Raw genomic sequence first — 13,414 nt, forward strand, 5'->3', positions numbered from 1 at the left:
ATGTTCTTTTCTATCTCATTTTCTTATTGTTTTCTCTCATTTTCTCTCTCTTCTCCTTTCCCTTTTTTCCTCTTTCATTATGTTTTTATTTTATTTAGATTAATGTTGAATTAAGAAAAAGATATTAATACCAAATAGTTTTGTATCTCTCTTTATAAACTCTAATAAAATTTATTCAAAAAGAAGGAGGACAAAGAGAAAGCGGGAGGAGGAGGAAGAATGGGAGAGATGAGAACAAGTTCTGGTGCCCATGGTTTAATCCACTTAGGGCACAGCAGTACATTCAGCTTGAGACCTGGGTACATTTAAGGTAAAGGGACTCCTGACCATTAGGTCCAGTTGTGGCCGACTCTGGGGTTGCGGCGCTCATCTTGCTTTATTGGCTGAGGGAGCCAGCGTACAGCTTCCGGGTCATGTGGCCAGCATGACTAAGCCTCTTCAGACGAACCAGAGCAGCACACGGAAATGCCATTTACCTTCCTGCCGGAGCGGTACCTATTTATCTACTTTTACTTTGACGTGCTTTCGAACTGCTAGGTTGGCAGGAGCAGGGACCGAGCAACAGGAGCTCACCCTGTCACGGGGATTCGAACCGCCGACCTTCTGATCAGCAAGTCCTAGGCTCAGTGGTTTAACCCACAGCGCCACCCGCTTCCCCTGGGTACATTTAGGACCACCTTATTTCATATATTCCTCTCTGCATGTTCTACTCAACATTTGAAGCCTTGCTTGGGTTTGTTCACTCATATGAAGCACAATGACAACCACTAGGGGCAGGGCATTTTCAGGGGTGGCCTTCACCTTCTAGGTGAGATCTTCCATCATTTTACAATATTCTATAATTAAGCGACGAAGGTGGCGTTTCCGTGAGCTGATGTGGTTTGCCAGAAGCGGCTTAGTCATGCTGGCCACATGACCCGGAAGCTGTACGCCGGCTCCCTCGGCCAATAAAGCGAGATGAGCGCTGCAACCCCAGAGTCGGCCACGACTGGACCTAATGGTCAGGGGTCCCTTTACCTTTACCTATAATTAAGATGCTGTATGTGTTCCGTTTGCCGATAAAGGGGAGCAAAAATAGCCTCCCAGAATTCTGAGGCAGTGAAAATTCGCTTCTTTCTCCCTGTCCTAAGCAGGAACTGTATTGGCAGCCTGGCCACCAACTGCATCTCCTAAAATGACGGAGACCGAGCACTGTTCCAGGCCATTATGGGTTGGGGGGAGAAATGGTTGCTAGCGGCTACCACACACAAAAATGATCCTCTCATTCGAGAAGGGGTCAAAAATAAAATTTATCAGAAAAATATCTTCTTGTTCAGCAACAATTTTGGCTTGTTCTTGCATAACAGGAAAAGTTGTCTCACAGTCCTGAACCATTCTATACTGTCCCTTTCAATCAGGTAGGAGTAATAAGAGTAATACGACTGTTTGCTAGAGATATGTACAAGAAGCCCTTGGATCTGCCTGTCACTTAAAACCAAAAACTGTGTAAAACCAACACAGTGACATTGCAGCCAATCCATTTAATGATATATAATTCAAACCAATCAGAGAATTTTGTGGAACAATCATAACACATTTCCTACGCATGTCTGCTCAGCAATAAGCCTTGCTGGTTTCAATGGGGCTGACTTCCAAGAAAGTGTCCATTGGATTGTAACCTTCAAACTTAAATAAATAAGTTTGTGTTTTCAGGAAATCTTGCGCAAGAGCTACCAATCTAGTCAGTTCCTCTAGCAGCTAGAGTCCGGCTACTTTAAAGAAGAAGAAGGTGCAAGTGGTTAGAAGAAGTATGAAGTTTTATGTAAGAGAGTCTCTTAGCAAACAGATCTGTGATTAGTAGCTAAAGGAACATACCAAGGGACAGGGAACACACTGTAAGCTCCCTGTAACCAGGGTCAGATGCAAAGCAGGAGAAGGCTACTTGTATACACTTGCTGAAATTTCCTCTTCTGCACAGCAATTAAGGCTTCACATTTTAAGACGTTACAGATCATCCCAACACACACTCCTTACACCATACAGGGTGAGGGGGCGCTTGAGTGAGGGAGCCCACTCAGCTGAGGCAGCCTTCAGGCAGCTGGACTCAACTGCTGAGCCAGTTAGAGGGTGACACAGGAGTCCGACCCAATCATCCTCCCCACTACCACCTTCTGCTATGGCTGCCATCATTAACCACTGGGCTATGGTGCAGCCACAAGGTTTGTATTGCACCTTTCCACTGTGTTGTAAACAAAACCTGCCCTTTTTCCCTTATGGGGTATCCAAGAGCCCGTATAGAGTCCTTACATGGGTTCCCTATTGGTAGGAGAAAATAACAGAGGCAAACCAGAGAATACAGTGATGCCTTGCAAGACAAAATTAATCCGTTTCGCGAGTCTCTTCGTCTTGCGGTTTTTTCGTATTGTGAAGCACGGCTATTAGCGGCTTAGCGGCTATTAGCGGCTTAGAGACTTAGCGGCTATTAACCGCTTAGCGGCTTAGCGGCTATTAACGGCTTAGCGGCTTTAAGAAAAAGGAAACAAACTCGCAAGAACTCGCAAGACGTTTTGTCTTGCAAAGCAAACCCATAGGGAAATTCGTCTTGCGGAACGACTCAAAAAACGGAAAACTCTTTCGTCTAGCGAGTTTTTCATCTTGCGAGGCATTCGTCTTGCGGGGCACTACTGTACTGAGAAGCAAAGCAGCTAGTAAGCCTGATCTTTATTGATCTGTTGCAACAGGGTGCTCCCCTCACACGCAGGAAAGGAGGAGGTCCCAGAAACAAGGTGTGCCTCCCCTTATATAGACATTTTAAATTCCCTGCCCTGGAGCTCAAGACCACCCCTCCATACATCATACATACATCATAGAAGGGGTGTAACCCAAGACCACCACCCACAAACATCATACCTACATCACAGAAAAGGTGGTCTACAACAGAAATTTGAATGTTGTTGTTTTTCCTGTCTGTCAGGTTATCTGATAATGCCTTATCTGATTGCCTTTCCTGGTAGTGTGGCCATTCCTTTGAGATGGTGATTTCCCAATTCCTGAGACAATGGGAAGGTTCCCTCACCCCCTCCCTCCTTGCAGAGAAACATTTGGTAAGTTTGGGAGTCAAAATGGTTTCAGGGCGGTCTTCCTGTGCTGCTCCAGACATGTAGTCCACATATCTATGTACATGCTTGGTTGGTACATTTATGAACATTTATTATATATATAAGCCCTTTTTTTTATTTCAGTATGTTTTCATGATGCATGCACTCCTGTGTGTTCTTTCTATGGCAAGTACCGATGTGTGTGTTCTTCCTTTATGTTCGGCCTTTAATGTCTCTAGTCAGGCTTCTGAGTATAAACACTCCATATTGCGTCTGTATAAACTGCCTCTACAATTTTAGCAATTTTGCAGCTTTAGTTTTCTCAGACAAAATGCCCTCGGGGTAATAATATGAGTCACTTGTGAAATGGCATGAGCGGATGGCATTAGCTTAGAAAATAACCTTCTGCTACCAGGAAAGAAGCAACAGGCAATGTTTTCTGGGAATCACAAAATGTGCTGGAAATCGCAAGCTGGGAAAGTGTTGTTGCACTCAGGTTCTGATTGCAAGCGTCTCATGAGCCACTATGCTGTTGGCCACTATGAGAACTAGATGGGCCATTGACCTGGTCCAGCAGGGCTCTTCTGAGGCCTTCATGGCCAGCATTTCAAAGTCAGATGTGCCTCTTTAGAACTACAAGGAACTGTGCAGGACCTCTGTAAGTGTGACCTCAGTCTGGAGGGACACCCCAAGATCAACACGGACTCTGTCTTCTGTTTTATAGAATTTAACGTCTATGATATAGGAAAAAAATAGGGGTGGTTGGCTTTTGCTGCCCAGCTCCCCAAGGGACTGAGTCCACCAAGTCCATGATGGGTCAGAGATGAATGGATGGAGGCAGGATGCAGTGAAAGCAAGGCAGATCTTTATTTTTCTGTTCCCACCCATCCTAGCAAGGAGGCAAGAGAGACCCCAAACCAAGAAGAAACATCTCTTTTAATGGTTGGCATTTTGGCATGGAGAAGGACATCCCCTCTGCAAACAGTCAGAAATTACATCACACATAAGGTGGGGGTTACTGTGGCTCAGGCAAGCCAAGGTGTGATATTCCTGGGGATTTAGCAAGTTTCACATAGTTCCAGATACAGTTCACACAAAGAATTAGCATTTGATAAGAGAGTCTCTTAGACATAGACAACCCAGATGCCCGTCAAGACATCCCTCAGTGCAGAGCTTCTGGGCAAACAATGACAATTAATACAAAGTAGGTTCATAGATATAGGAGAGGAATCCCTTCAGGAACTTCCCCTGATTGCTATCTGCCTACCTGTTCTCAGACAAGGGGGATTGAGGAGGCAAAGGAAATATTTTAGAGTATTTAGGGGAGCCAAGATGGTTTTTGGATTGCTCTCCTGTACTATTTGAGACATGTGGTTTATATACTTAGGTATGTACATTTACTTTGTGCAATTATCAACATTTACAGTGGTACCTCAGGTTGAGAACTTCTTTCGTTCTGGAGGTCCGTTCTTAACCTGAAACTGTTCCTAACCTGAGGTACCACTTTTGTTCATGGGGCCTCCTGCCGCCGCCACACGATTTCTGTTCTCATCCTGAAGCAAAGTTCTTAACCCAAGGTACTATTTCTGTAACCTGACGGATCTGTAACCTGAAGCTTCTGTAACCCGAGGTACCACTGTATTCTGTATTTAAGACCTTAGAATTCCTATAAAGTCTACCTACCTGAACATGTGCTGACAGTCTGTGGTCAAGGTAACAAAGAGTGTAAACGAAGGAGTCTTGAGCAACTGATACCCTAAACACTGGGGGGAAGTGCCTGAGCAGAAGACAGCATCTTTGTGGGACAAGTTAAGGGGCAAGAGCTCTGCATCCACCTGAAGTAAAACAATGACTCTGGTCTCTTTCCTCCTCCTCCTCCAACTCTCCATTTATAGTCTGGCCATTGAGGAATCAAAGCATCCCTGCAGAGTGTGTGTTAAGGTATAGGTGGGTGCATGGGGGCTCACTGATTTTCTGAACTGAGTTCAGTAAATGTGGCGGTCTCACCTTTTCACACACATAAAAGTCTCACTAGGTTTGTTTTCGTTTTGTTTATATTTGGACTTCATGCATAAAATTAAAGGTGCCCTGTTCTCTTTTGCACTGGGCCACCCCAATTGGGCTGTCTAAGACTAGATCAAGCCAACCTAATAAAATATTAGAGGAATAGTCAACGTTAGTCATACTCAGATTAGGCCCGTTGAAATAAATTGGTCTGGGATGACTAACAGTAGATATATTGAAACCATGAATGTGGAAAAGCTTTTTAATATTCAGATGAATGTGATATATATCCTGTGGGAGGAGAATGTTTGCAGAGCAGAGGAGGAATCTGTTGTTACGGACAGCAGTTTCACCACGCCAGACATTTACTATACAATTCAAAGCAAGTTAAATGTATTGCTAATGTAATTCAAAGTACAAACCTGTGCCTTAAAGACATTGGCTAGAACTACAGGGAGATGAAAAAGGGCAATTGTCAACAACGACTTTTGGAAACGAGGGGCTCCAGGGGGTTTCTTAATACACCTAATTTGGATCTGTCCAGTTGTTAGCCATTTTGGAGGACAGAAATAATTTCTTCAATAAATATAGTCCTTAATGCTTTCATCGCAGAGAGGTTAGTAGTCCAACAAACTGGAAGCTGTCCTGGCTTTTGTGGGAGTTTCAATTGCTAAATGCAAATTTCTCTGCCATTGGAAGTTGTAAACCTGCACCATAATATGATAAATAGGTGGCAAAGATGTAGCCCTTGTGAGACTGAGGAATCCAGATAAATTTAAAAACATAGGTGAGCTTCTGGATCTCTAGAGTCCAGGTCATGTTTATAGAATCACTGCTCATTAACACTTGAATGCATGCAGGATTGAGGTACCCATGATTTATTCATTCAAATTATTGAGTAATCAACTTTTAATGTTATTTTTATTAATTTATCCGTGAATAAAATTAAAAAGGAAATTATTTTCTGTCTTTGTTTTCCCTCTTTTATGGCATCTTGACGTGATATTTGGCCCATCTGATTTTACCATGACAACTGTGAGTTATTGTTATGTGTTATATGGTTTGTTGTTTACTTTTAAGACTGGATCTCATAAGGACTGTGTTTGCAGGTAAGATGGAAAGAGGAGGGTGCTGATGATGGAGGGGAAGGCAGTATGGAGGAATGGTGTATTTCTATTAAATGAATTCTTTTTTAAAAAAAATTCCATTCATTAGAAATTTCTGAAACATTAAGCTGTATATAAATGCTTTTTTTTTTACAAAGCAATTTTAAAATCGGGACTTGCAGATCTCACTTATCTCCAATGATTTTGGCAGATAAAATCTATATGAGTCCCACACCTGTATTTCTGGTTACTTCTTGGTGACCTTTTAACTGGTTCTCAGATTGTTTCTGATTTCTTCTGGCAAGAATGGGTTGCAGCCATATAGATACTGCAGACCTGAGAAGCAAGAACTGCGAAGCTAATAAAACGAGACCAGAATCACTGTGCTTTGTTCTTCAGTGATCTTTACAGACTTCCTTATCAGCAGAGAAAAGGCAGACATATTGAGAACACCTTGGAGCAACAGCAACTAAAGGATATTTAAGTGTGCTAACCACTTTAAGTGTTTACTTTTTCAAATAGCTTTCTGGATTGACTATTAGGACCAAAGAATGAGAGAATCAAGAAGTTTCCAAGTTGACATTTCTTCTCCTTTAATTTACCTGGAAGGGAATTTACTTGATTTGCTGAAATGTGCTTTCAGAAGAGCATTGACTTCACTGAAATTGTCAGCAAAGGCCCGCTGCAATTTTAGAGGAAAGCATGTGTTTTAAGTAACATCACTATGTTTGAGAGGAGGAGGCAGTAACAGCCATTCCTTAATATATATTTTATTTTTGGTAGTAATATTTTATTGAAACGTTTACAATTATAAAGAAAAAAGTGAGACAAAGAAAAAAAGGAAGAAAAATACAAAAGGCACAAAAATGTGTAGAGAACACACACACAATACGATAAATGCCCTAACCCATACATTCTTTTTAAAGTTTGATTTAACCTTATACATATGTAAATATTAATAGCCTACTACATTTTGTATAAACCCATTCCAAATATTGTTACATTTATCTGAACAAAGTCTACGTCTGTAAGCAATCCATTCATAAGTTGCGAGCATTATCACATTGTCAATTTTATAGTGCTATTTTAAGAATGCGTGGAACCAGTTTCTATTCCAGTCATGGAAATATCATGAACAATGGTGAAATCAGCAGATAACAGAATTTTCAGTGAAAATAAGACAATTACTGTGGCTGTCTTTGCTCTCGTGAGTGGGAAGCAACAGCAAAAGTATTCTAATTCACACATTCATTTGGGTGCCTTATGTACATAAGCAGAATCACTGGGAGGTACATTTGTAAGTTGTTAGTATCACAGTGATAGTAATACTATTATTTGGCAATAAGCCATAACAAAAAGAATTGGGGCGTCCAGAGTTGAGCCATAAATGTAGCTCTCAATGCCCTGGCCACCAACACCAACATGGAAACATACAAGGTAACATAGTTTTCATTATCAGGCAGCAAAATAACAACAAAACCGTACAAACTCAGAAAGTGTAACAAAGTAATTTTAGATACTAAACTCAGGCAAATATTTTTAGTACCACATTGTTTTAAGACCTGTTTCCTGCTTGGTTGGTTTTCTCCTATTCTATAGAAGTAACAAGTCAGCAACTTTTTCGTGGCATTTTGATTGGTTCCAATAAAGCCAACTGTGGAGTTCGGAGGGGATTTCCCCCCTGATGCCAACACTAACTACCTTTTGCTTTTTATATGCTTTGGGGAATACTGAATCCAGACATTCAGAATGGAATCTACATCCAGAAGAAGATGGCTTCTACATCTGAAGATGGATTTTGTAAATATGGAGGGTTGCATTCCCCTCCAGCCACTAGCATGTGCTACACAACTTGGCTTCAATTGACTCTTTTTTCCACCCACCTACCCTCTTCCCCTGGGACGCGGGTGGGGCTGTGGGTTAAACCACAGAGCCTAGGGCTTGCCGATCAGAAGGTCGGTGGTTCGAATCCCCGCGACGGGGTGAGCTCCCGTTGCTCAGTCCCTGCTCCTGCCAACTTAGCAGTTCAAAAGCACGTCAAAGTGCAAGTAGATAAATAGGCACCGCTCTGGCGGGAAGGTAAACAGTGTTTCTGTGTGCTGCTCTAGTTCATCAGAAGCGACTTAGCCATGGTGGCTACATGACCCGGAAGCTGTACGCCGGCTCCCTCAGCTAATAAAGCGAGATGAGTGCCGCAACCCGAGTCAGCCATGACTGGACCTAATGGTCAGGGGTCCCTTTACCCTTACCCTCTTGCTCAGGAGAGGGTCAAAGAGCTCTGTCAGGGAACATCACGGCAGGTGATATAGATGTCTTCTTTCTCATTGATGGCGAACATGCCCACACCATCTTGAGGACCTGTCTTTTTTTTCTGTGGTTAATAGATGTGGCAATCATTTTGTGTTATGCCACACCTTCATGGCAGCTGTATTTGTGACTGGTGCCCACAAAACCTTCTCAATATTCCAGATGTGTCCATTGTCCCTAACCCCTGCAGGGCTGGGCTGGGAAGGTTGGATTGAAATACGCACAGAAATGGTTGTCAGGCCCAGGCACATTCACAATATCTCGGCCAAAGCAACTCAAAACATTGTGTTGAGGATAAAATTGGGGAAATGCAGACATGCCTAAGATTAGACAGTGAATGTCAGAATGTGTGCCTAACAGCAATGGGAAAAGCAAGATCTAAGGGTAATATGGAGGCCTTTGTACATTCTTTCCATTTTCTATAACCTGTGAGGTTTTCAATTGCAGCAGCTCTTCAAATAATCTTTAGCAGAAAGCAGGAGAAGAGTGAAGTGGTCATTTGCAACCCCTGTGTTTCTTTGTACTTCTAAAATATATGCATTGCCTTCCTGCCCGATAGGGCTCCAATGTAGTGTACAACTAATACAAAACATGATACAATATTGATAATAACTATCTGTTACAACAGCAGCAAGAGTCTTGATAGCACAAGAATGGAAGAATGAGGAAACCCCGACAAAAGAACAGTGGCAAGAGAAATGGATGAACTATGCAGAACTGGCGAAACTGACATGCAAACTGTGAGATAAGGACAACTGTGACTTTAAAGAATTGGAACTTTTTACAAATTATTTAAAAAGACAACAAAATGAACTGGACTCCTTGGCCGGTTTTGAATAAACATACACAAATTTATTGAGGGTTAATACAGTACAGTGGTGCCTCGCAAGACGAAATTAATCCGTTCCGCAAGTCTCTTCGTCTAGCGTTTTTTTCGTCTTGCGAAGCAACCCTATTAGCGGCTTAGCGGCTTAGCGCTATTAGCGGTTTAGCGGCTTTTAAAGGATTAGCAGATTAGCGGCTAAAAGGCTATTAGTGGCTTAGAAAAAGGGGGGGGAGCGGAAAAAAATCAGAACACTTGCAAGACGTTTTCGTCTTGCAAAGCAAGCCCATAGGGAAAATCGTCTTGCGAAGCAGCTCAAAAATGGAAAACCCTTTCGTCTAGCGGGTTTTCCGTCTTGCGAGGCATTCGTCTTGCGGGGCACCACTGTAGACAGATAGGATGTATACAATTTTACAATATGCAAAGAATAATATGAGTTGAGAAATCAGAGAGAGGAGCTGAGGGAAGTCTCAGGGGGGAGGGGGAAATAATGAAGATGATTTGTTTTGATAATTTGTTGTTGAAATTGTTAATATTTTTTTAAAAAAAAATATTGATAATAACTATCATTTTCAATAGGCAGTTTTTTGCTATTCCTATCTACACCATGCTCAAAAATCTCCCTTTGATGTAGGTTTGAGTACAAGGAAATGTTTCTAGTACACACACAGGCGAGGAGATTTGTCTTTGATTTCTAGCACTCCCTGTTCTCTATGGTAAGTGGTACTTTCCTTCTGGAGTAGGGTGCTCACATCCAGAAGTGTGCAGTTTCTGCTTCTCAAGGTTCAAGTGCCATATGTTCCCATCACCTGTTCTTGAATCATAATTAAGATCTGAATGCACAGATGCAGTTTTCTGTTTGTGTAAGGGCCTTAATAATTAGATATGGGAAAAGCCTAATGATCTGGCCCTGCACGGTGATATCAGAAGAGCTACTGCCTGACTACCAGTTACGTTTTAACTTATCCAGTTAATAGGATCTTTGTTTTAAATTACAGTATAATATTTCAAGCTACGGTGTCTTTAAACATGTTAGATAGGCTAGCACAAACTATATATGGGTGGCTAAACCTAAGGTTACATTTTAGATGTAATCTACACATGGAGAGAAATCACATGGTGCTGAGAGGAACTATAATATCTCAAACTTGCAAGGGCTAGATTGAGTGCTGCCCCACAAAAACATCCCTCTACCAGGGAAAAACTGTCCCCACTCCAGGTTGAATTCCTCTCAGGAACTTGCATGTCATTCCCACGCATGTGTCAATTCACCCTAAACTAGGATTGCCGTATTTCAAACAGTGAAAATCTGGACAGAAAAGCTTTGGGGCAAAAACTCAAAAAAGGAACAAACCAAAAAACCCCACAATTTTCCAGCTAGTTTTATGGGAAAACAATAAAAATGGCACTGCCTACATGGGCTGCCATACCCCTGGATTTTCCCGGATATTTGACTGATTTCTGCCCAGACACTGCTGCCGACTGCACTATTTTGAGTATGTCCAGGAAAATCTGGACGTACAGCCACCGTACCCTAAACTCGGGAAGAGTTACATTTTATATGTATGCCACCAGACAACAAGGCATGGTATAAATAAATATAGAATATTGATTGCTGGCATCCATCTGTCTCAGGAGACAATGGAAGAGTCAATGCACTGTAAAGTCAAACCATTACAGCGCCTTCTGTGGTTGTTGAGACTGATATGGGAGAGACATGTTTTGTTGCAGCTGGGGCAGGTGAAAGCATCCAGTTTCATGGTTACAGCGGTCATTCCTCCTCTGGTCACTGCTGTGGATACACGACTATCTGTCTCCCAGCCATCCAGTCGAGGGAACTGCCCACTAACAGCGCCTGTCTTAACTGGATTGAGCTTCAGTTTGTTAACTTTCTTTCAGTCCATTACTGAGGCAAGGCATCGATAATTCAAACCTCTTCCCAACTCTAGATTAAGCAATGCAAAGTATCTACCACCACCTTCCTGGGGTTGGCATTCATATCTCCAATATGAATTGGGGAAAACAGCCACCTCTTTTGGTGCACGCTTTTGCAGGAGTAATCCCAATTTAAATATAAACTAGTTTACCTAATTTACCTATCCATTCTTAAGGAAATCAGCCCTGAGTGCTCACTGGAAGGACAGATCCTGAAGCTGAGGCTCCAATACTTTGGCCACCTCATGAGAAGAGAAGACTCCCTGGAAAAGACCCTGATGTTGGGAAAGATGGAGGGCACAAGGAGAAGGGGACGACAGAGGATGAGATGGTGGGATAGTGTTCTCGAAGCTACCAGCCTGAGTTTGACCAAACTGCGGGAAGACAGGAGTGCCTGGTGTGCTCTGGTCCATGGGGTCACGAAGAGTCGGACACGACTAAACGACTAAACAACAACAACAACAACAAATTTACACTGTGGGTTAAACCACAGAGCCTAGGGCTTGCCGATCAGAAGGTCGGCGATTTGAATCCCCGTGATGGGGTGAGCTCCCGTTGCTCGGTCCCAGCTCCTGCCAACCTAGCAGTTCGAAAGCACATCAAAGTGCAAGTAGATAAATAGGTACCGCTCCGGCGGGAAGGTAAACGGCATTTCCGTGTGCTGCTCTGGTTCGCCAGAAGCGGCTTAGTCATGCTGGCCACATGACCCGGAAGCTGTACGCCGGCTCCCTCGGCCAATAAAGCGAGATGAGTGCCGCAACCCGAGTCGGCCCTTTGTTGTTGTTTAGTTGTTTAGTCATGTCCGACTCTTCGTGAGCCCATGGACCAGAGCACGCCAGGCACTCCTGTCTTCCGCTGCCTCCTGCAGTTTGGTCAAACTCATGTTGGTAGCTTCGAGAACACTGTCCAACCATCTCGTCCTCTGTCGTCCCCTTCTCCTTGTGCCCTCCATCTTTCCCAACATCAGGGTCTTTTCCAGGGAGTCTTCTCTTCTCATGAGATGGCCAAAGTATTGGAGCCTCAGCTTCAGGATCTGTCCTTCCAGTGAGCACTCAGGGCTGATTTCCTTCAGAATGGATACGTTTGATCTTCTTGCAGTCCATGGGACTCTCAAGAGTCTCCTTACCTTTACCTAATTTACTTGTGGGTAACTAGCTCTGGATTGTGAGCAAATTGCAGGGCCTATTTTCTGTTTTGGCCACCAGTTGCTGTTTTGACCACCATTTTCATTCTAATTCCACTGAATCCCATCCCATTGCACGGAGAAGCCAAGGTCTGGGCGAAATCGACACACAGAACGAGAGTGGGTGAAGCATCGCTCTGCAAGGTTCACAAGTTCACTGACTCCTGCTCGCAATCCTAACAAAGGTCATAAATGCCAAGTTTGTTGGGGTTACAGTATTCCAAGCAGGTGGCCTTCCTGGGGGGATAGGGAAACCGAGTGCCCAGAGGTCGCCTCACAGCAGCCCACTGGGCCTCGCCGAGGCCTTGCCTTCCCGCGCCCACTCGCCCCTCAGAGTCTCCAAGCGGCGGCGCCGGGGGCTTCCCGCCCCCGCCCCCATCACTGCGCCCAGGACGCATGCGCGCTCCGGAGGGCGGGGCTGAAGCCGGGAGCTCGGCGCGGCAGCGGCAACAGCAGCGTCTGACACAGCCGCGCACCCGCCTCCTTCCCTCCCTGCCGGCTCAGGGAGACCAAGCGGCCGAGCGCTGCTCCGACACCCTCGCCAGCCCCGGCCCGGCTCGGCCTAGTTGATTAACCGCAGCGCCGAAATTGCTTACCTCTGGCTCCCGGCTCCTTGTTTCAGAGGAGAGGCATTTCCCTCAGCTTCACCTCATCCCTTCCTTCCTCCTCATCTCTCCGTTATCCCCTCCCTCCCTCCCTCTTCTGACCCAGCGCGCCCATTTTCTCGCTCGGCTTTTCCTCCATTCGCATCCCTCACCATGAGGCTGAAGGGCCGGGGATGCTGCGCCCCGGGCGGAGGCAACGGAGGAGGAGGCGGCGGCGGCGGGGAGGAGAAGCAGCCACAGCAGCCGCCCGGGCCGGCCCCTCCGCCGGTACGGAGCCCCTTCGCGCACCACCTGCGCTTCAGCGCCCTGCAGAAAGCCAAGGTGGGTGTGCGCGCGCGCGCTAAGCGGGGCATGTCTCCTGTCTGGAGGCGAAA

At 44.6% G+C, this 13,414-nt stretch overlaps 1 protein-coding gene across 1 annotated transcript in view; it reads left to right on the top strand.

The window, feature by feature from the left end:
* The first annotated feature begins 12,866 nt into the window (after nucleotides 1-12,866).
* The window catches only part of LPCAT1 (lysophosphatidylcholine acyltransferase 1), a 49,843-nt gene continuing 49,295 nt past the window's right edge, over nucleotides 12,867-13,414 (top strand). Inside the window, exon 1 of the mRNA XM_081206732.1 lies at nucleotides 12,867-13,361. Coding sequence (XP_081062858.1) covers nucleotides 13,194-13,361 — 168 coding nt within the window. The 5' untranslated portion in view covers nucleotides 12,867-13,193. The remainder of the gene's footprint in view (nucleotides 13,362-13,414) is intronic.

The sequence above is a fragment of the Podarcis bocagei genome, assembly GCF_964188305.1.
Source record: "Podarcis bocagei genome assembly, chromosome: 8".
NCBI classification, from domain to species: domain Eukaryota; kingdom Metazoa; phylum Chordata; class Lepidosauria; order Squamata; family Lacertidae; genus Podarcis; species Podarcis bocagei.